Source organism: Protomyctophum bolini (genome assembly GCF_963924005.1).
Source record: "Protomyctophum bolini genome assembly, chromosome: 21".
NCBI classification, from domain to species: domain Eukaryota; kingdom Metazoa; phylum Chordata; class Actinopteri; order Myctophiformes; family Myctophidae; genus Protomyctophum; species Protomyctophum bolini.
In genome coordinates this window covers 412391-435456 of record NC_137882.1, presented here as the reverse complement: position 1 = coordinate 435456, position 23066 = coordinate 412391, and the positions used below count along the sequence as shown (strand labels likewise).

General features: G+C 46.2%; 3 protein-coding genes across 4 annotated transcripts in view; 2 read left to right on the top strand and 1 right to left on the bottom strand.

The window, feature by feature from the left end:
* dnajc13 (DnaJ heat shock protein family (Hsp40) member C13) overlaps positions 1-1738 on the bottom strand; it is a gene marked incomplete at its 3' end in the record, with an annotated part of 98347 nt that extends 96609 nt beyond the window's left edge. Inside the window, exon 1 of the mRNA XM_080793251.1 lies at positions 1663-1738. Within this exon, the coding sequence (XP_080649377.1) occupies positions 1663-1688 (26 nt within the window). The 5' untranslated portion in view covers positions 1689-1738. The remainder of the gene's footprint in view (positions 1-1662) is intronic.
* An 822-nt stretch (positions 1739-2560) lies between these two features.
* Positions 2561-6955, top strand: LOC308336008 (prominin-1-A-like; the record flags this gene model as incomplete). The annotated part of the gene is made up of 4 exons (XM_080793250.1): positions 2561-3115; positions 3386-4856; positions 5663-5771; positions 6925-6955. 4 exons carry the CDS (start codon positions 2561-2563, stop codon positions 6953-6955), a joined length of 2166 nt encoding a protein of 721 aa, XP_080649376.1.
* Positions 6956-8935: 1980 nt separating this feature from the next.
* On the top strand, positions 8936-21882 carry lztfl1 (leucine zipper transcription factor-like 1). 2 transcript variants are annotated; one of them, XM_080793665.1, is made up of 10 exons: positions 8936-9170; positions 12494-12618; positions 13063-13257; positions 16066-16123; positions 17004-17075; positions 17193-17258; positions 18234-18311; positions 20191-20349; positions 20611-20714; positions 21457-21882. In XM_080793665.1, the coding sequence occupies exons 1-10, from the start codon at positions 9168-9170 to the stop codon at positions 21473-21475; spliced, it is 879 nt and encodes a 292-aa protein (XP_080649791.1). In that variant the 5' UTR covers positions 8936-9167; the 3' UTR covers positions 21476-21882. The 2 variants fall into 2 exon arrangements, with proteins under 2 accessions (XP_080649791.1, XP_080649790.1); XM_080793664.1 differs by having other exon boundaries at positions 20173-20349.
* The last annotated feature ends 1184 nt before the right edge of the window (positions 21883-23066 follow it).

The window sequence follows — 23066 nt, the reverse complement described above, 5'->3', positions numbered from 1 at the left end:
GTGTAGCAGAGTGGCTCACAGCCTGATGGTGGCGCTATAGTGTAGCAGAGTGGCTCACAGCCTGATGGTGGCGCTATAGTGTAGCAGAGTGGCTCACAGCCTGATGGTGGCGCTATAGTGTAGCAGAGAGGCTCACAGCCTGATGGTGGCGCTATAGTGTAGCAGAGTGGCTCACAGCCTGATGGTGGCGCTATAGTGTAGCAGAGTGGCTCACAGCCTGATGGTGGCGCTATAGTGTAGCAGAGAGGCTCACAGCCTGATGGTGGCGCTATAGTGTAGCAGAGTGGCTCACAGCCTGATGGTGGCACTATAGTGTAGCAGAGTGGCTCACACCCTGATGGTGGCGCTATAGTGTAGCAGAGTGGCTCACAGCCTGATGGTGGCGCTATAGTGTAGCAGAGTGGCTCACAGCCTGATGGTGGCGCTATAGTGTAGCAGAGTGGCTCACAGCCTGATGGTGGCACTATAGTGTAGCAGAGTGGCTCACACCCTGATGGTGGCGCTGTAGTGTAAAGTGGCTCTGCTCACATGTAGCCTGATGGCTAGTCTAATATCTCCCCTGAGTCACAGGGATATCCCTTTGGAACAATGATTAAGATCTTGTCTTTGTGAGGCCGCGGTTCGAATCCCGGGCATTACACAGATACTGGAACTAAATGGTAATCGGTGCATTTATATAGCGCCTTTATCCAAGGCACTTTACATAGATGTGCATTCATACATTCACACAGACAAATGCAGCACACACACACCGATGGCAGCGGACACCATGCAAGGCACATCAGGGGTTCAGTGTCTTGCTCAAGGACACTTCGACACTAACTCTGGGGGAGCCCACTATAGGGATCGAACTGGCAACCTTGGGGTTCCCATCCGGCCACTCTATACCCCTGAGCCAACGCCGCCCCTATTGTGAGAAAGACCAGCAGGATGGCCGATGGCTGGTTGAGGGATGAGTGCCTTGCTCAGAGACACTTCAACAACACGGCGGGGCTGGGAGTTGAACCAGTGCCTCTCTATACCCACTAACGCCCCAAACGGAGTTTCAGTGAAGCGATGTTTCTTCTCATATTGAATGATGTGTTGTAAAAAGAATGAAGTCTGTATCACCTTCTGGTGATTTCTGACAATTCTTTGAGAAGAAAAATGTTGAAAAACGTACGTATACAGATTCCCAGAATAATAATAATTACATTAAAATGAATCATAATTGACTAAACAAGTTGAGCATGTTCTTCATAAAGGCATGCTGTACGATTCAAGCTCAATGGTGAGTCGGAGCGGGAGGAACAAGCCAGACCACTATGTTGTTCATCGCAGGAAAGACATCAAAGTTAGACTCAATTCAATTCGGTGAGAAGATTTTACGGATATTTCACGTTATCTCACTCCCACATCAAACGCCTATTAGGACCAATATAAACACAGAAATACCCAACGAACAACGACGACAAAGAGAGTCAATAACACTCCCCCCCCCCCCCCCCCCCCCCAAATCTAGTTATTCTCCACAGGAACGGGTGCAGCACTGTACAGTACAGTACACGTCCAACCGCCATCACCCCACCCCGTTACAGAATTTACTAATTATGTCTACTCCGGCCCCGTCTTTGTTATAACAAAGACACCTGGCACGTCTCCCGAAGTGTGAGGGTTACTCACCGCGAGTGAAGGTAGAGAGGGAACATCCTGGCCCGTGGCGCTGTGACTAACTAAATAACTCACGGACGGACCGACCGACGCGGCAGAAGAAAGATGCCCAGCATATTAGTCTGCGGGCCGCCCGCGTATAGTGTGGTCACGCACCAAAGCATCTGATTCACTGAGCAACCATGTGCTGCCATTTAGTGTAACTCAATTATATACACACACAGACACACACACACACACACACACACACACACACACACACACACACACACACACACACACACACACACACACACACACACACACACATGGACTAGACTAGTTTTGAGGATCCTAACAGACTGGACAGACAGTGTCTTCAGAGAGAAGCAGGGTGAAGGCCGAAGAGGAAGGAGAAGCGGCGAACAGACGACGCCAGCGTCCTCACTTCCCACCCCCAATCCAACCCTTGATGCTGAGTGTCAAGCAGGGAGTCCCTGGGTCCCATTATTTAGAGTCTGTGGTATGACCCGGCCGGGGATCGAACCCCGACCTCCCAGTCTCAGGGTGGACACTCTAACCACAAGGCCACTGAGCTGGCACATAGCACTCTATACAGTAGTAGAACTCCCAGGAGGGGTCCAAGCGCACCCCCCTTATTCTTTATAATATCTTACAGTATATTCAGCTATTAGTGTATAGATTTTCCCGGTTCGAATATCAGGATCCCCTTGTTCTAGTCTACATAATGACATCATCAATGACATCATTGCAAACCATGTCATTTCCTTTATAGTAAACTATGAAATAAAGGAAACATAATTTAGCGAAGAATCTACTTGCCGTGATGATCTTATCGTGAAATGTATTCGCCAACACGGGCCAAGCCTGAATGACCTGAATTCCCCTCCATTATCCGGTCCACACAGAGATGTCTCCCGGTATGAACTTCATGGGAGTGCTGATGGAGCACTTCCTCGACGCGATCCAACCAAACGATTTATCATTTAATCAGACCGAAGAGTTTCTGTACGCTCTGTCGGACGGAGACACCGTCAGGGCATTGCTACGTTACGAGGTCGGGTTCTCGGTGTGCGCCGTCGTAGCGATGCTGTACATGGTGTCGATGCCATTGATCGGTGGCATCCTGGCATGCTGTCGCTCCTGTGGAAAATGTGGAAGAGGAACGTTTCGGAAGCGGACCTCCAGAACCGACACTTACAGGAGAGCTCTCTACTGGAGCGTTGTCTCCGCCACAGGCATGGTACTGCTGGGAAACACCTACATGTTCATGAGCAACGCAGCTTGGGGTTTGGACCAAATCAATGGAACTTTAAACAGCCTTCAGAGCTACTTCGCTGCTGTACCCGAGCAGTTTGACCACATGATGGACGAGAGCAACAGGACTGTGGATGAGATTACCGGAAACCTTAACACTAGTGGAGACGAGCTGGGTCCAGAGATCCAGAAAAGCTTAGATAGAAGAGTGAGAAAAGCCCTGGACTTGGTTGGAATTTTGGACAATTACAGTCATGTTGATGCCAAAAATAACCTGGACTCATTAAATACGTATCTGGAGACAATGAAATCAGATTCAAGTGATTTCGTTGATGATGTAGGTTTGGCAATTAAACATATCGAGTCAGTAACAATCCCTGAAATTCAAACTAGCCTGACAAACTATATTATAGAACTGCAGATTGATAAGAAAGCATTTGAATTTCGGTATATTTACGATACTTTTTACACATTCCAGGAGTTAGTTGATGTAGTGAATTGGACCTCTCTAATCCATCATGGAAAGGCATATTTGAACAGCATTCCACAGAATGTCACCAACGACATCAAAAATGTAGTTCAACATACGAAGGACAAACTGAATGACACCAAACTCCACATCTCCGAGGTAACCAGAGACCTGGCTTCTGTCTCAACCAACATGAACGAAACTTTTCAACAGCTTCAGAGAAACATCAAGATGATCACTCCAGCGGTTGAGAGAGCAGAACGTATCTGGAGGGCAGTAGGTGTGGTCCTGTGCTGTTTGGTTCTTCTGGTAGTTGGGTGTAATGTCCTGGGTCTGGTTCTGAGTCCTCTGGTACCGGACCCTAAAGCAGTGGTCATAGTTCGGTCTCCCACTGCACACTATGGAGGTAACTTTCTGTTGATCAGTGCAGGTGTGATCTTCCTGTTCTCCTGGCTACTCATGGGGGCGGTGCTACTGCTGTTTGTTCCAGGATGGAGCATGTATGCTCTGGTGTGTAAACCCTGGCAGGACGGAGAGCTGTTAAAGATAATTGACACTCCACATCTCATTGGATTTGAATTAGGATCGATGCTGGGACTGAAGAGAAACCTCACACTCACTGAGGTTTACACTGACTGCCAGAAGAACATGTCTCTGTGGTCCACTCTATACATTCATGATCTTATCAACCTGGAGGAGATCTCCCGATACCCCGATGACATCCTGAGTAATGTTACAGTTACTCCCATTACTTTGCTAAGCGATCTAGCTCGAAACCAGACCAACAACATCTCTGCTGTGGCCAAAAGTATTGACTACAAAAAGTTTATGAAGCATATGTACAGGACCGACAACATCAACCTCTCTACAATGGAAACTGAGCTCAAAGACTTAGAAGAAAAGTATAAGGCTGAAAATCTGGATGAATCAAAAAAACTAGAAAGGGCAGCTGATCGTCTGAATAATGCAATTCGTTATCTAGGAAAAATAGATATTGATAATCTATATAACACAAATTCCACCATACACAAACTTCTATCCAACATGGATATAATGAGTGGAAACATCAGTGAAGTGTTGAGTGAAGTGGGAATAGCGCAAGCCTTCCTCAACATCAATGCAACGCAGATAATCAAGACTGAAAACAGAGCGTTTGTTGATCGTCAGTTGGGCAACGTCGCTGTCAAACACGCCGAGTGGACCGACCTGACCCAGAAGGTGGCTCGCTGTGGGCCGGTGGCCACAGCTGTGGACTCAGCGGAGAAGATCATCTGCAGGAACATGGTGCAGTCTCTGAACGTGTTCTGGTTCAGTCTGGCCTTGTGTCTGATCTTCTTTATCCCCAGCGCCATCTTCTCAATCAGGTTGGCCAAGTACTACAGGAGAATGGAGGCGCCTCGTAGGCCAATAGACGATTCTCTGTCCGAGGCCCCGACTACCGGTCTGACTCTGAATTTTCTTGTTAACCTGCACCTACACGGTAAGTGAACACATACTCTGAACTTTTATATACATTTCCTTTCTTTATTTTTGTACTATCTGTTTGTCTTCTGTCTGGCTTCTCTGTATCGTTCCAATTTGTATCGTCCAATTTCTTCTCTGTATCGTTCCAATTTCCAATCCAAAAATCACACAGGCTGACTAATATAGCCTAGCGTCCAATCCAAAGACCCGGACACCCAGACACATCGAAGGAGGCCGTCCTAGGGTTTCTGTATCAACTTACTTCCTACTTCCTGTTATTACTATTATTTTGTTATAATTATTAGTTGTACTTTTTTATTATTATTACTTTATTATTATTATCTTTTATACCTGTTTAGAATGTGCTTTCCCACCGTCCCTATACTGTCCTCCTCATGTCGCCCTAGACACTACCTCTTCAGTCACGAGATCCCTCAAATCTCATCTATCCAGCTCGTTCACCCAGTCACCACATTGTGGTGGAGGGAGGCCTATGGAACTGCCACGCAGCTACCAAAAAGAATATGCCTGAATTAATTTCAGGCCACGCCTCCCTCAAGTCTCTGCATTTCCTTGCTCTGACTGAAACCTGGATCACCCCAGATAACACTGCAACTCCCGCCACCCTCTCTGTTTCACACAAGTTCACCCACACCCCTCGCCAAACAGGTACAGGGGGTGGTACAGGGCTACTAACATCCCCCAAATGGAATTTCCGTGTCTTAAATCTCTCTCACCTTTCTCTGTCCACATGTGAATTTCATGCTATCTCAATATCACAGCCAGTCCCCCTCATCCTCATTGTGCTCTATCGCCCTCCAGGAACTCTCGGGAACTTCCTGGAAGAACTAGACTCTCTGATGAGCTCATTTCCGGAAGATGGCACCCCTCTGATTCTACTGGGTGACGTCAACCTTCCTACCGCAGAGAAGTATCTTCCCGTTACATCCCTTCTGGCCTCATTTGACCTCTCCCTATCCCCCTCCCCTCCCACTCACAAGGCTGGTAATGTTTTGGACCTTGTGTTCTCCAGAGCCTGCTCTCCCTCCACACTCTCTGTTACCCCTTTAATTAGGTCTGACCACCACTTCATAACCTTCTCCCTCTCTCTCTCTCCACCCTCCCGCCTAAACCTGTTAACCCTCCGAACGTCACCTCCCGACGCAATCTCAAGTCCCTAAACCCCTCCTCCCTCTCATCCTCTATTCTCTCCTCTCTACCCTCCCTGGAGTCCTTCCCCTCCCTCTCACCTGACACTGCAACCTCATCCTTCCTCTCCTCTCATCTCATCTGCATTCGACCAACACTGCCCGCTCTCATCCAGGCCAGCTCGCTCATGTCCTGAACGAACAGCCGAAAGAAAGTGGCACAAGACAAAGCTATACCAGATGACCTTTCCCACTTTCACTCACTCCTCTCTGCCTTCGCCCAGTTGTATTAATTATGTAGACCATACAATGTATTAATTATGTAGACCATATAATGTATTAATTATGTAAGATTATGTCACGACAAGAGTTGTCTTTGTCTGCGGCGTATAAACATCTTTAAATAAATACTTTCTCAAAAGTCTATGAGGAAAATGAACGGGTCTCTCGAGGGGGCGGGGCTGCGACGCTCTATATAACATTTATATGGATGCATTACAGAGCACCGAAGTCTGCCGTCACTTTCAGTAGAGGGCGCCAATGCACAGGTTCATGTATTTTTTAAATTTGCATTGTAATCCCCATAGGGCGATTTTAGGTCGCTTCATATAAGAACTGTGTTTGAAAAATAAACCACCCCGGCCTTTCTTTCAGGGGGGTGGCTGTGTGTCGTTAATGATGTCCATTCATATTTGATACAGCCAGTTTCTGGAGAAAATTGAATTAATGTGGCCGCAAAAGCCTTGAAACTACATATGAAGGCAATGTCGCTGCTAATATACGTCATGCCCAGCTGTCGACACATTGCATTCCTGAGAATCCTTGTTGACGTAAGCTCAGCTGGTGGTGACTCAACTCGTACTAACCACGAAACATTAAATATCAATAAAATACAAATAAAAATAACGTAATTAACATTCAGTTTCTGTTGGGCAGATGCAGCAACCCCGCCTACCTGGAAATGTAGTCTCTGGGTTGTTTGACTCGTTTTTATAACGCTTATTTTGTTACTCTTTGGGTATATTTGTACATTTCCACCTTCAGTTGATGCTTCATATCCATATGAGTGAAAAGGCCGGGGTGATCGGTTTATTTTTCAAACACAGTTGTTATATGAGGCGATCTAAAATCCCCCTATGGGGATTATAATGCAAATAAAGAGTACATGAACCTGGGGACTGACGCCCTCTACTGACAGTGACGTCAGGACTTCGGTGCTCTATACTTGTATAATGTGTTGTACCCTGGCTGAAAATAAATTAACTTTCTTTTTAAAAGGTTTTAAACATTTGTTTGCAATTTACCAAGTATGTAAAGAAAAAAGCTGCATCCTTTAATGTAAATATTTCACAGTCTGAGGACAAAGACATTCTGTAGCAAATATTACAGAGTAATATAATTATTGTTAGAGTATAAGTTATATAATAGTACAGAGTAATATAATTATTGTTAGAGTATAATTTATATATTACATAGTAATATAATTATTGTTGGAATATAATTTATATAATATTACAGATTTATATAATTATTGTTAGTATAGAGTATAATTTATATAATATTAATATTAATTCAGCTCAGTCTTTGAACAATCCATTGAACTTTAGGCCTGCCTAGGCTACTTCTTAGCCAACTAAACATGTACACTGGCATGAAATAAAATAAAACATAATTGCTCAGACTCTTCAACAAAGATGGCAAAAACAAACATTATTTGTTCTGTACTTACTTATACATACAATTGTATAGTACTGTACAGAAACCTAACGCTAACCCTAAACCCTAAAGTAAGTGGGGAACATAGAACCTGGAGATCATAGAACCTGGAGAACATAGAACCTGGAGATCATAGAACCTGGAGAACATAGGGATGTACCTGTCTAAATACCTCCTTAATGTAAACGAAGTCCACACCCACAACACCAGAGGGAGTGCAACGAACCATGTACAACCCAGATTCGGCACAAACAAGGGACTAAATTATTTTCGCTCCTATGCCACCAAAATGTGGAACGCCCTACCAACAGTCATTAAGACATGCGAATCCCTTGACTCCTTCAAAACCGCTCTCAAAGGACACCTACGGACGGCTGCAATTCGAAACTGGCCCCCGTAAAATAAGAATCCCCCCCACCGCCCCCCCCCCCTTTTCCCCTCACTGTATATGTATCTTTTCCCTTTTTGCTTCCTATATGATGAATTCCTGTTCTGTTCTTTAACTACATAGAAGTGTCTATTTGTATGTCTCTAAATGTTTTGATGAATTGAACAATGTGGACCCTGTTGTAAACAAGTGTAATGCTTAATTGGGTCGTCCACTCACAGTTAACAGTCTTTGTATTGAGTTTGTGCTTGAAATGTACTGTAATTCTACAAACTGTTAATAAATATTTCAATCAATCAATCAATCAATCAATCAATCAATCAATCAATCAATCAATCAGACCCCCTTTTCAACATTACACTTTTTCCCCCGTCACTGAGCGTTGGGAACCACCAGAGGCCGCCAGTGCACCATCCCAACGATATACGGTACTGCAACAATCTGTCTAACTAATACTATTCTGTATTCTATAATATTAGGCTTAACAATGAAATAAAAACTAAACATATCGTAATTGAGCAGCATTATCAGGGCTTTGGAAAGTATAAACACACACAAAATAAATAATACTAATGACCGAAATAGTGAAATCATGTGTTTGACTGAACATTTTTAAACAAATCCAAACAGTCACGCCTCTGAACGCAGCCCTGGCCAGGGTTGCCATGTTGTCTTGTTTTCCGCCAAAGTTGGGTATACTATTGGGCTTGTTTTGGCTTGTTTGTGGAGGTGGGTCGGCTTATTTCTCTCACAAGACTTGGTAACACTCTGCCCTGCCGTGGTTACCACGGCGACGCTGTGACGCTCTTCTCCTCCGTAACCACCAAGAAGCTAACAGGCTAGGCTAGCAGACACAGGAGATAATCTGCTCGTGTTGTTCTATATTTCCATACGGTGTGTTAAGTTGACCACTTGTTGCACTCCGCGTCCATTCGGTCACTATCTAATTAGGTCTTTGACAGTGAAGTCTACATAACGTTATTCATAGTTAGATATTGTGATTCTTTACAGAAGGCTGTGATTAGCTCCGTTGCTACAGTCTAGTGTTCCTGTTGGGAACCTCACAGACACAATAATGGTGAGTACCGGTATATGTATTATGTATAATGTTGATGAATTGAACATTGTAAACAAGTGTATTAAATGCTTTATGTTGTCGTCCACTCACAGTTTGATTGATTGAAATATGTATTAACAGTTTGCAGAATTACAGTACATTTCAAGCACAAACTCAATACAAAGACTGTTAACTGTGAGTGGACGACCCAATTAAGCATTACACTTGTTTACAACAAGGTCCACCTTGTTCAATTCATCAAAACATTTAGAGACGTACAAATAGACACTTCTATATAGCCAAAAATCATGAATTCATCATAAAGGAGGTCAAAAGGGAAACTAAAACATATACAGTGAGGGGAAAAGAGGGTGGGTGGGGTTCAGATTTTACAGGGGCTAGTTTCGATTCCATGCTGTATTGATGTTGGAGAGATAACATGATGTTGGTACCATTAGGAGAGATAACATGATGTTGGTACCATTAGGAGAGACAACATGATGTTGGTACCATTAGGAGAGATGTAGGGAAAGCTTGAATTACCCTCTTACTATCTGCAAAGTGTTTGTTTCATAAAAATCCACCGTAGACATGTTATGAGCTACTCCCTGTCAAGTGTCAGAGTTTGGAAGCACTCGTTATCAGTAAAGCAACCTCCTGCTGCCTGCTACACTATGTGCACATTCTAAACAGGTGGTTCGCATGGGCTGTTGAGTGATAGTCAACAAGCGCTTCCAAACTCCAGCACTTTAAAAAAAAATCTGCAACACTTTACAGATTGAAAGAGGATAATTCAAGCTTTCCCTACAGCTGCATTGTTGGTGGGTTTGACGTTATTTAATTAAATTAAATAGGACTTTTCTGCTTGGATGAATGGGATGTCTATGGGAAGTTGCACCTATATGTAGCACCTTGCTGGCAAGATGGCCGTCGTGTGCATATCATCAATACCCTCCAGTGACAGTCCATTCATCCAGATTGCATCTGCGATCTGATTGTATTAAACAACGTTAAACTCACCAACATCGCAGCTGTAGGGAAAACTTTAAATATCCTCTTTCTATCTGTAAAGCGTTTGTTTCATAAAAATCCACCGTAGACATTTTATGAGCTGTATACTTTCTGTCAAGAAATTCTTTGCATGTGATTATTTTTCTAACTGTTGGAGTTTGGAAGCTCTCGTCGAAGTCACTGAACGGCAAATGGTAAATGCTGCATTTATATAGCACCTTTATCCAAGGAGCTTTACATAGATGGTGCATTACTTTCACCCATTCACACACCTTTACATAGATGGTGCATTACATTCACCCATTCACACACCTTTACATAGATGGTGCATTACATTCACCCATTCACACACCTTTACATAGATGGTGCATTACATTCACCCATTCACACACCTTTACATAGATGGTGCATTACATTCACCCATTCACACACCTTTACATAGATGGTGCATTACATTCACCCATTCACACACCTTTACATAGATGGTGCATTACATTCACCCATTCACACACCTTTACATAGATGGTGCATTACATTCACCCATTCACACACCTTTACATAGATGGTGCATTACATTCACCCAACCTTGCGGTTCCCATCCAGTCACTCTACCTCTGAGCCACCTCCTGTTTCTGATTCGCACATAATGCAGGAGGCAGCAGCGCGACCCGCTAATAAAAACGAGTGCTTCCAAACTCCCAGCACAGAAGAGAAGTTCTTGACAGAAAGTATCTCGTAACGACATGTATACGGTGGATTTCTATCAAACAAACGCTCGGCAGATTGAAAGAGGATAATTCAAGCTTTCCCTACAGCCGCAATGTTGGTCATTTTAATGTCTTTTAATACAAGTAGATCACAGATGCAAATTGGATGAGTAGGGAATCAATGGAGGGTTTTGCAACTCTAGATTCATACCATTCTAAAGAAAAAAATCACACCTGTGTGAAGTAAGTGGTGCAACTCCGTGTAAGGGTCCCCGGGGGGGGGGGGGGGGGGGGGAATGAACCCACAGGAATGCACCCAGAGTGCCGGCCCGATTCACTTAAGGAAGTGGTTTCACCACTTAAAAGATCTTGTCTTGCAAATTGCGGCTACCTAACGTAAAGGGGTTCCCGTTCAGAATGAGATAACGTAAAGGGGTTCCCGTTCAGAATGGGATAACGTAAAGGGGTTCCCGTTCAGAATGGGATAACAGTGTTTCCTGCAGGAAAAAGCTTTGGCATGGTGCTGGGCGTGGGGGGGGGGGGGGGGCTTATGGCGCGCGGCCAAAGGCCGCGCGTCGAAAATTTTGATTAATTAATTAATAGGATTAATAAATTAAGATTAATTCGTATTATTGCTCTTGTATTGCTATTGGAGACACTGGGGGGACACTGGGGGACACTGGGGAGGCACTGGGAAGGCACGGGGAGACACTGGTCAGGCACTGGGAGACACTGGGGAGGCACTCAGGGGAACACTGGGGAGGCACTGAGGGGACACTGGGGAGGCACTGAGGGGGCACTGGGAGGCACTGGGGAGACACTGGGGAGGCACTGGGAGGCACTGGGGAGGCACTGGGAGGCACTGGGGAGGCACTGGGAGGCACTGGAGAGGCACTGGGAGACACTGGGGAGGCACTGGGGAGACACTGGGGAGGCACTGGGAGACACTGGGGAGGCACTCAGGGGGACACTGGAGAGGCACTGGGAGACACTGGGGAGGCACTGGGAGACCCTGGGGAGGCACTCAGGGGGACACTGGGGAGGCACTGGGAGACACTGGGGAGGCACTGGGGAGACCCTGGGGAGGCACTCAGGGGGACACTGGGGAGGCACTGGGAATGCACTGAGGGGACACTGGGGAGGCACTGGGAGGCACTGGAGAGGCACTGGGAGACACTGGAGAGGCACTGGGAGGCACTGGGGAGGCACTGGGAGGCACTGGAGAGGCACTGGGAGACACTGGAGAGGCACTGGGAGACACTGGGGAGGCACTGGGGAGACCCTGGGGAGGCACTCAGGGGGACACTGGGGAGGCACTGGGAATGCACTGAGGGGACACTGGGGAGACACTGGGGAGGCACTGGGGAGACACTGGGGAGGCACTCAGGGGGACACTGGGGAGGCACTCGGGGGGACACTGGGGAGGTACTGGACATTTCACAATCATTTTCATAAAACTTTTTTTTTTTTTTTTTTTTTTTTTTGTTATATGATAGCTTGGCATGGCGCAAATAATTCCAGGCATGGCGCAGCGCCATGCCAAGAACATTGTGCAGGAAACCCTGGATAACGTAAAGCCTACTCCTGTGCTCCCACATAACCGTCCTATATTTGCCCCCCTCCCAGGCTGAGCTGTCGTTCAGCGAGCACCACCACAACGAGGTGGTCAGCTACATGAGGTTCGCTCGCTCTGGACGGACCCTCAGGCTGAAGACCATCGACTCCTGCTTCGAGGACGTCAAGGACAGCAGGTCACACACACACACACACACGCACACACACACACACGCACACACACACGCACACACGCACGCACGCATGCACGATGCACGCAATGCACGCACGCACACAGGTCTAACACTAAAACATTCCATGTAACTAAAATGTGACTAAAACTAAAGGCCACGACTAAAAGTAAAATCAAAATTTGCTGCCAAAAACAACCCCAACCGGCTGGGGGAGACCAGTGTTGTTTTTAGCAGCACATTTCTATTTTAGTTTAGTCGTAGTGTTTGGAATGAAACCTGTCTTAGTGTTAGTCTAGTTTTACTCGACTAAATATCATAAGATTTTAGTTGACTAAATCTACAGTTGATTTAGTCGACTAAAGGCTGGTGGAGGAGACCCTGACCCTCTCCTCCTCTTCCAACAGGCTGGTGGAGGAGACCTTTAACCCTCTCCTCCTCTTCCAACAGGCTGGTGGAGGAGACCTTCACGGTGGACGAGGTCAGAGACATGCTGTCTGGCCTCCAGGCCGTGGTTCGGGGCGAGGTGGAGACGGAGCTGATCGACACGGCTCACACCAACGTTCTGCTGCTCCGTCAGATCTTCAGCCAGGCCGAGAAGTTCTACCTGAGGCTGCAGACCGACATCTCTGAGCTGGAGAACAGGTTTGATTGATTGATTGATTGATTGATTGACAGTTTGCAGAATTATAGTACATTTCAAGCACAACTCGATACAAAGACTGTTAACTGTGAGTGGACGACACCATAAAGCATTATACACTTGTTTACAAGAGGGTCCACCTTGTTCAATTCATCATAACATTTAGAGACGTACAAATAGACACTTATATAGACAAAGAACAGAACAGGAATTCATCATAAAGAAGGTAAAAAGGGAAAATAAACATATGAGGGGAAAAAGGGGTGGGCGGTGTGGGGGGGCCAGTTTGGAATTGCAGCCGTCCGTAGGTGCCCTTTGAGAGCGGTTTTGAAGGAGTCAAGGGATTCGCATGTCTTAATGACTGTTGGTAGGACGTGTGTGTGTGTGTGTGTGTGTGTGTGTGTGTGTGTGTGTATAGTTCCGGATGGAACTATAGTGGCCCTCTGGAGTGAGTGTGGAACTATAGTGACCCTCTGGAGTGAGTGTGGAACTATAGTGGTCCTCTGGAGTGAGTGTGGAACTATAGTGGCCCTCTGGAGTGAGTGTGGAACTATAGTGGCCCTCTGGAGTGAGTGTGGAACTATAGTGGTCCTCTGGAGTGAGTGTGGAACTATAGTGGCCCTCTGGAGTGAGTGTGGAACTATAGTGGCCCTCTGGAGTGAGTGTGGAACTATAGCGGTCCTCTGGAGTGAGTGTGGAACTATAGTGGTCCTCTAGAGTGAGTGTGGAACTATAGTGGCCCTCTGGAGTGAGTGTGGAACTATAGTGGTCCTCTAGAGTGAGTGTGGAACTATAGTGGCCCTCTGGAGTGAGTGTGGAACTATAGTGGCCCTCTGGACTGGAGTGAGTGTGGAGCTATAGTGGCCCTCTAGAGTGAGTGTGGAACTATAGTGGCCCTCTGGAGTGAGTGTGGAGCTATAGTGGCCCTCTAGAGTGAGTGTGGAACTATAGTGGCCCTCTGGAGTGAGTGTGGAGCTATAGTGGCCCTCTAGAGTGAGTGTGGAGCTATAGTGGCTCTCTGGAGTGAGTGTGGAACTATAGTGGCCCTCTGGAGTGAGTGTGGAACTATAGTGGCCCTCTGGAGTGAGTGTGGAACTATATAGTGGCCCTCTGGAGTGAGTGTGGAACTATAGTGACCCTCTGGAGTGAGTGTGGAACTATAGTGGCCCTCTGGACTGGAGTGAGTGTGGAGCTATAGTGGCCCTCTAGAGTGAGTGTGGAACTATAGTGGCCCTCTGGAGTGAGTGTGGAGCTATAGTGGCCCTCTAGAGTGAGTGTGGAACTATAGTGGCCCTCTGGAGTGAGTGTGGAGCTATAGTGGCCCTCTAGAGTGAGTGTGGAGCTATAGTGGCTCTCTGGAGTGAGTGTGGAACTATAGTGGCCCTCTGGAGTGAGTGTGGAACTATAGTGGCCCTCTGGAGTGAGTGTGGAACTATAGTGGCCCTCTGGAGTGAGTGTGGAACTATATAGTGGCCCTCTGGAGTGAGTGTGGAGCTATAGTGGCCCTCTGGAGTGAGTGTGGAACCATAGTGGCCCTCTGGAGTGAGTGTGGAACTATAGTGGCCCTCTGGAGTGAGTGTGGAACTATAGTGGCCCTCTGGAGTGAGTGTGGAACTATAGTGGCCCTCTGGAGTGAGTGTGGAGCTATAGTGGCCCTCTGGAGTGAGTGTGTAAATATAGTGGTCCTCTCCATCACCTCTGGTGTACGCTGACATTATGATGTCACCAGATGTTGTGTGAGAGCTGAACGCCTCCAGGAGGAAACCACATGCTTCTGCTCAGCGCCTTCATGACAGATGAAAAACAAAACGCCAAAAAGAAAAAAAAAGAAAATAAATAAATGAGAAAACAAAAGGAAAACAAGCAGCCACCTGTTCAGAAAGACTTCCTTTTCTCACAGCCCAGGAAGCATACCGTTGAGTTGGTTCACCAAAGGGTCGAGGCAGCTGCAAAGAATACACTAGGATTGTCTTGTTTGTTGAACAAAAGCAGCATTTCTAATGAAGTGATATTTAACTCTGTTATTGCTATTATTGTAGCATATGGTCTCTCATATGTCACAAACTGTCGGGGTTGAGATATTTAAAACGAGTCCGACTCAGGTCTAAATGGGTTAAAGCAGGTGGTGGAGTTAGCTGCTTTAGCAGACATTTTGAGGGTCCAATGGAGTTAAGAGGTTTTGTCCAAAGCACTTTTTACTACTTGCCATTGGTTCAATATTTTCTAAACAACACACAGGTGTAAAGGGTGTTCAATAGCACTGATTTATGGCAAAGAAAAATCTAAAACCTCAAACAATTATATTATACTTTTTGTGGGACATGAACTCGTTTGAAAACCACTGACATAGAATTAGAAACATGAGGTAATGAATGTAATGCACAGTCTATGTAAAGGTGTGTGAATGGGTGAATGTAATGCACAGTCTATGTAAAGTTGTGTGTGTGTGTGTGTGTGTGAATGGGTGAATGTAATGCACAATCTATGTAAAGGTGTGTGTGTGTGTGTGTGTGTGTGTGTGTGTGTGAATGGGTGAATGTAATGCACAATCTATGTAAAAGGTGTGTGTGTGTGTGTGTGTGTGTGAATGTAATGCACACTCTATGTAAAGCGCCTTGGATAAAGGCGCTATATAAATGCACCATTTTGAAGTGGTTCGAACGATAATTAAAAACAACGTGCACCTCTAACGGTAATCCTAACAGATGGACTTCACACTATAATCAATGTGTGAGACGTTAAGCTTTATAAAAAACTCTTTCTTTCTCTCCTGTGTCGTGGACTCTCCAAACCGACCCTGTGTGTCAAAGGGAGCTGTTGGAGCAAGTGGCCGAGTTGGAGAAGACAGACTTTAAGTCAGCCAGTAAGGTGAGAACAAAACACTAGACACACTCCGACCCTAACCCTAACAAAACACTAGACACACTCCGACCCTAACCCTAACAAAACACTAGACACACTCCAACCCTAACCCTAACCCTAACCTATTTAAAACACTAGACACACTCCAACCCTAACCCTAACAAAACACTAGACACACTCCAACCCTAACCCTAAACACTAGACACACTCCAACCCTAACCCTAACCTATTTAAAACACTAGACACACTCCAACCCTAACCCTAACAAAACACTAGACACACTCCAACCCTAACCCTAAACACTAGACACACTCCAACCCTAACCCTAACCTATTTAAAACACTAGACACACTCCAACCCTAACCCTAACAAAACACTAGACACACTCCAACCCTAACCCTAACAAAACACTAGACACACTCCAACCCTAACCCTAAACACTAGACACACTCCAACCCTAACCCTAACCTATTTAAAACACTAGACACACTCCAACCCTAACCCTAACAAAACACTAGACACACTCCAACCCTAACCCTAACAAAACACTAGACACACTCCAACCCTAACCCTAACAAAACACTAGACACACTCCAACCCTAACCCTAACAAAACACTAGACACACTCCAACCCTAACCCTATAAACCTATTTGAGTTTAAAAACGTTCGCTCTGAAATAATGTATATTGCCTCTGATTGGCCTACCTACGACACTGCCGGCCTTACTAGACTTTATGCTGGATAGTCTGCCGCGAGGGTTACTCCGCGGTGGGAAATAATATGACAGGTTGCGGGTCTTTTGACACACAGGCAACTTGACAACAAGGAGTCCAGTAAACGTAAGTTGACCTCATGACCTTTGACCTCTTGACCTTTCTTCCCCAGGTCAACCAGGAGTCCAGTAAACTTAAGTTGGCGCCACTGAACGAAGGGGGCGTGTCTGAGCTGTTGAACAAGGTGAGGAGGGGCGTGTCTTAACGAAGAAAAAATGTGACACCTCTCCTTATATAGGTGTTTATAGGTTGAAATGTGACACCTCTCCTTATATGGACGTGTTCTCTCATCTCTCCTCAGGAGATCAGGAGGCTACAGGAGGAGAACGATAAACTGAAGTCCAGACTCAGAACTCTGGAGTCCCAAGTAAGACAAATATTAATAATATGTTGTGTTTTTCAGGCTATGGGTTAATAATATATTGTGTTTTTCAGGCTATGGGTTAATAATATATTGTGTTTTTCAGGCTATGGGTTAATACCAGCTCAGTGGCCTTGTGGTTAGAGTGTCCGCCCTGAGACTGGGAGGTCGGGGTTCGATCCCCGGCCGGGTCATACCAAAGACTCCCTGCTTGACATTCAGCATCAAGGGTTGGATTGGGGGTGGGAAGTGAGGACGCTGGCGTCGACTGTTCGCCGCTTCACCTCCCAATGTATGAATGAATGAACCGTTGTAAAGCGCTTTGAGCACTTGGAAAAGCGCTATAAAAAAAAAAAAAAAATGCAATTTATTAATAATATGTTGTGTTTTTCAGGCTATGGGTTAATAATATGTTGTGTTTTTCAGGATATGGGTTAATAATATGTTGTGTTTTTCAGGCTATGGGTTAATGTTGTTACAGTGTTTTTCAGGCTATGGGAGCTCTAGATGAGAGGACCAGGATGTAATGGTTAATGTTGCTATGGTAACTGTGTTTTTCAGGCTATGGGAGCTCTAGATGAGAGGACCAGGATGTAATGGTTAATGTTGCTATGGTAACTGTGTTTTTCAGGCTATGGGAGCTCTAGATGAGAGGACCAGGATGTAATGGTTAATGTTGCTATGGTAACTGTGTTTTTCAGGCTATGGGAGCTCTAGATGAGAGGACCAGGATGGAATGGTTAATGTTGCTATGGTAACTGTGTTTTTCAGGCTATGGGAGCTCTAGATGAGAGGACCAGGATGTAATGGTTAATGTTGCTATGGTAACTGTGTTTTTCAGGCTATGGGAGCTCTAGATGAGAGGACCAGGATGGAATGGTTAATGTTGCTATGGTAACTGTGTTTTTCAGGCTATGGGAGCTCTAGATGAGAGGACCAGGATGGAATGGTTAATGTTGCTATGGTAACTGTGTTTTTCAGGCTATGGGAGCTCTAGATGAGAGGACCAGAGCAGAACGGGCCCTGAAAGACTTACAGAAGGTCCAGGTTGAACAGCAGGTACTGTCTAGTGCCTCTAGTTCTATATCTAGTGCATCTAGTTCTATATCTAATTCATCTAGTTCTATATCGAGTTATATATCTAGTTCGGCTAGATATATACTGTAGATGTCACATCTAGTTCATCTAGTTTCCGTGTGTACCCTTAGATCCTCGGATAAGGCTCTCCTGGCTGTCCCCCATACCAATCTAGTTACCCGGGGTAACCGGGCCTTTTCCGCTCGAGCTCCCAAACTGTGGAATGCACTGCCAGTGCACATTAGGGTAGCCCCATCCGTCCCCATTTTTAAGTCTCGTCTAAAAACTCATCTTTATACAGAGTATTTTTTAACTACTTAATTAGCTAATTTGTACATACATGCTTGATATTGTTTTGTTTGCCATTATAATTGTGTTACTGTCTTTTTCTTCTTGTTTTTAATCCTGTTCTGTGCAGCACTTTGGAACTATGTTTTGAAAAGCGCTATACAAATAAAGTTCATATCATATCATATCATAGTTCTATACTGTAGATGTCTAGTCTACCATCATCGTTCATCACACTTTACTTTAATACGACTTCTGTCTGTGTTTCCTGTCCTTTCTGAACAACATCCTGTCGTTTCATTCATTCATTCTGCCTGTTCGGACCCTCTCTGACGGTACGTACTCTGATGAAGGCTTTCCATTCTTCTTCCAAACATCTAAGAGCTATATCTCATGGTAAACATTAATCTGTTGGCCCCTCGTGTGTGTGTGTGTGTGTGTGTGTGTGTGTGTGTCCAAAATACAACATCTATTTTCCAATGTTCATATACCAAAGAAAGGTACTGTATGACTTGAACAACAAAACTGTACAGCGAGTGAAAGAATGGTTTGGCCTGAGAACTGCACACACACACACACACACACACACACACACACACACACACACACACACACACACACACACACAACCCGGGACTTCATATTCCACAGTAAACGGGAGGGAGGGCTCGGGGTATACCGACCATTGAATGGACATATATGTCCACACGCCTTCTGTGGTTGTGGTCTCCACAGGTTCCTGACCAATCCCAGGGGGTGTCCAGCCTGGAGGACACCGTAGTGATTGGTTGTGGTTGTGCTGTGTCTCCCCAGGGTCCTGACCAATCCCAGGAGGTTTCCAGCCTGGAGGACACCGTAGTGATTGGTTGTGGTTGTGCTGTGTCTCCCCAGGGTCCTGATTGGTTGTGGTTGTGCTGTGTCTCCCCAGGGTCCTGATTGGTTGTGGTTGTGCTGTGTCTCCCCAGGGTCCTGATTGGTTGTGGTTGTGTTGTCTCCCCAGGGTCCTGATTGGTTGTGCTGTGTCTCCCCAGGGTCCTGATTGGTTGTGGTTGTGTTGTCTCCCCAGGGTCCTGATTGGTTGTGGTTGTGTTGTCTCCCCAGGGTCCTGATTGGTTGTCCTCTGTCTCGTCTCCCCAGGGTCCTGATTGGTTGTCCTGTGTCTCCCCAGGGTCCTGATTGGTTGTGGTTGTGTTGTCTCCCCAGGGTCCTGATTGGTTGTGGTTGTGTTGTCTCCCCAGGGTCCTGATTGGTTGTGCTGTGTCTCCCCAGGGTCCTGATTGGTTGTGGTTGTGTTGTCTCCACAGGGTCCTGATTGGTTGTCCTCTGTCTCGTCTCCCCAGGGTCCTGACCAACAGGAGGTGTCCAGCCTGGAGGACACTGTAGTGATTGGTTGTGCTGTGTCTCCCCAGGGTCCTGACCAACAGGAGGTGTCCAGCCTGGAGGACACTGTAGTGATTGGTTGTGGTTGTCCTGTCTCCCCAGGGTCCTGACCAACAGGAGGTGTCCAGCCTGGAGGACACTGTAGTGATTGGTTGTGGTTGTCCTGTCTCCCCAGGGTCCTGACCAATCCCAGGAGGTGTCAAGCCTGGAGGCCACGGTCTCTGCCCTCAGACAGGACTACGAGAAGACCCTGAGCTGCAGCGCCGCGTCTCAGAAGGACCTGCAGCTGAACCTGGTCTCTGCCAAACACGACCTGCTGAGAGTCCAGGAGCAGCTGGCCCTGGCTGAGAAGGTACTGCGCGTGTGTGTGTGTGTGTGTGTGTGTGTGTGTGTGTGTGTGTGTGTGTGTGTGTGTGTGTGTGTGTGTGTGTGTGTGTGTGTGTGTGTGTGTGTGTGTGTGTGTGTGTGTGTGTGTGTGTGTGTGTGTGTGTGTGTGTGTGTGTGTGTGTGTGTGTGTGTGTGTGTGTGTGTGTGTGTGTGTGTGTGCGTGTGCGTGTGCCAGACAGTGGCCTTGGGGGGTTCAGTCCTTGTTATATTCTGTTATATTCTGCAGGAACTAGACAGGAAGTTCCAGCAGACGGCGGCGTATCGCAACATGAAGGAGATTCTGACCAAGAAGAACGAACAGATGAAAGAGATCCGCAAGAGGCTGCAGAGGTGAGAGATGACATCATGATGACATCACAATGACATCATTGCAGTTCTGCTAAATGACCTACAAGCAGACCTACAAGCTCATAGCGCGCCACCGAGTGGCGCGCTACGAGCTTGTAGGTCTGCTATTTTTTGAAAAATCAAAGAACGACTAACATTTTTAGAATCTGATCTCGGGTCAGAATGGGTTCATCAGACCAGTGTGTGTCCAGTGGAAACCTCATATGAATCTGATCTCAGGTCAGAATGGGTTAAGCTATGTTACACATACCGTTACTGACTAGTATGTCCTTTTATGTATGCGTCTATATTCTTTTCGTATCGGTTTAAAAAAACAACATTGTGCATCCCTAGTATATTGTTTTGTCCATGCATCGTGCACAGTGTCGTGCACAGTATCGTGCACAGTATCGTGCACAGTATCGTGCACAGTATCGTGCACAGCCTCGTGCACAGTGTCGTGCACGCATAGACACTACTTGTCTTGCTCAAGGTGCGTTCAAACCTGTAGAATAGATATAGATACATAGTTGTTTCCACAGTCGCTTCGATCGCGAGCGCGGCCAATTAGAATGTTTCTGGGATCCGTAGCGGTTCGGTTCAGATATCACCGGTCCCGTTTCGGACCGGGTCGGACCTGTGCTGCCCTCTACAGTACCTCGTATGTAGTCGCGCCGCTCTAACTGGCCAGGTCTGAACGTAGCTTAAGAAACATCTGTGCTGTTTTGGTTGTTTTCGCCATCAGGTACGAGTCCGACGAATGAGCCTGGAGGTGAAACATCTGGCTGCTGGAGAGGAGGACGTTTGGAACATCTGGCTGGTGGAGAGGAGGACGTGAGGAGAGTGGACGAGGTTTAGAAGAATCCGGGGACGAGGTTTTTCAAGAAGCCGAACAATCCTACCGATCTAATTCTAGAGAGAGACACAGAAAGCCCTTTCTGTATTTTAGTGCAAAGGACATCAGTCGAGGGGTCTATCTCGCGGTGCCCTTACCCCTAAACTTTTTTTTGGCATTTTTCTTTTACTACTAACGATAGGGCCCTGTAGGGTCCCAGACTAACGATAGGGCCCTGTAGGGCCCCAGACTAACGATAGGACCCTGTAGGGCCCCAGACTAACGATAGGACCCTGTAGGGCCCCAGGCTAACGATAGGACCCTGTAGGGCCCCAGGCTAACGATAGGACCCTGTAGGGCCCCAGGCTAACGATAGGACCCTGTAGGGCCCCAGACTAACGATAGGCCCCCAGGCTAACGATAGGGCCCCAGACTAACGATATTGCCCTGTAGGGCCCCAGACTAACGATAGGGCCCTGGGCCCCAGGCTAACGATAGGGCCCTGTAGGGCCCCAGGCTAACGATAGGGCCCTGTACATTACATTCTGGGTGTTAATTGAACTGATTATGAACAGAATGGACCCCTAAGGGTCCTGCTCGCCTTCTTAAGCAGTGCTTTTTTTAATCATTTTGTCTTATTTTATTTGGTCTGACACTCAAGCACACACACACACACACACACACACACACACACACACACACACACACACACACACACACATATATATAAACAGTAGCTTATGTGAGGATCTTTTCTCCTCTCAACACTTAGTCTTGTTTTCTCCTCTCCTCAACACTTAGTCTTGCTGCCATGATTGTCTCTGACTTGCTCTGCTCTTGCATGTCTGCAAATTGTCCAGGAATATATATTTCTTCTCTCCGATATTTCCCCACACAAATGTGCACATGATATTTTTATCCGAGAAGCTTAAAACTGTCTTTCTTTCTTATTGACGTGGCCGACTGACCCGAGTGGAACACTGTCACCTGTTGATGATGTCACACTGTCACCTGTTGATGATGTCACACTGGCCCAATCCCAATCCTCTCCCTCGCTGACTCAATGAGCCCTCACTGACTTATACCTGCGCGTTCATGTGAAGTCTGCGAGGGCTTGAGGGACGTCCCATTTGAAATGGGTAAGTCAGTGAGGGCTCAGCCCCGCCCCTTTATGTGCCCACAGTTCATAGCGTTACCAGGCGAACGTCAATCATTTAAGTATGCAAATTAGTTATGTATCGCGGTTAGAATGTCAACAAACACAATAGTGCTTTCTCACTGTTCTCAAAGGGAGACAGAATGGAAGGATATAGGCTATATATTTAATAACAATAATAATAATAAAGGGAACATGATGAGAAATGACTAATGAGCAAAGTAAAATAATATGGAAATGCAATTTATAATGAATATTATTATAGGCTATATGAATATTACAACCCCCATCACGCAGGAAAGTGTATTTAGCATGTAGGCACTGGCTGTGAATAAGTACAGTTTGCATAAAGTGATGCAAAGTG

Bases quoted from the DNA above. Each gene is read 5' to 3' on its own strand.
- lztfl1 (XM_080793664.1), top strand. The intron at 16,124-17,003 runs GTGAGAACAAAA...TTTCTTCCCCAG, and splicing joins ACTTTAAGTCAGCCAGTAAG to GTCAACCAGGAGTCCAGTAA. The intron at 18,312-20,172 runs GTACTGTCTAGT...CTGTCTCCCCAG, and splicing joins AGGTCCAGGTTGAACAGCAG to GGTCCTGACCAATCCCAGGA.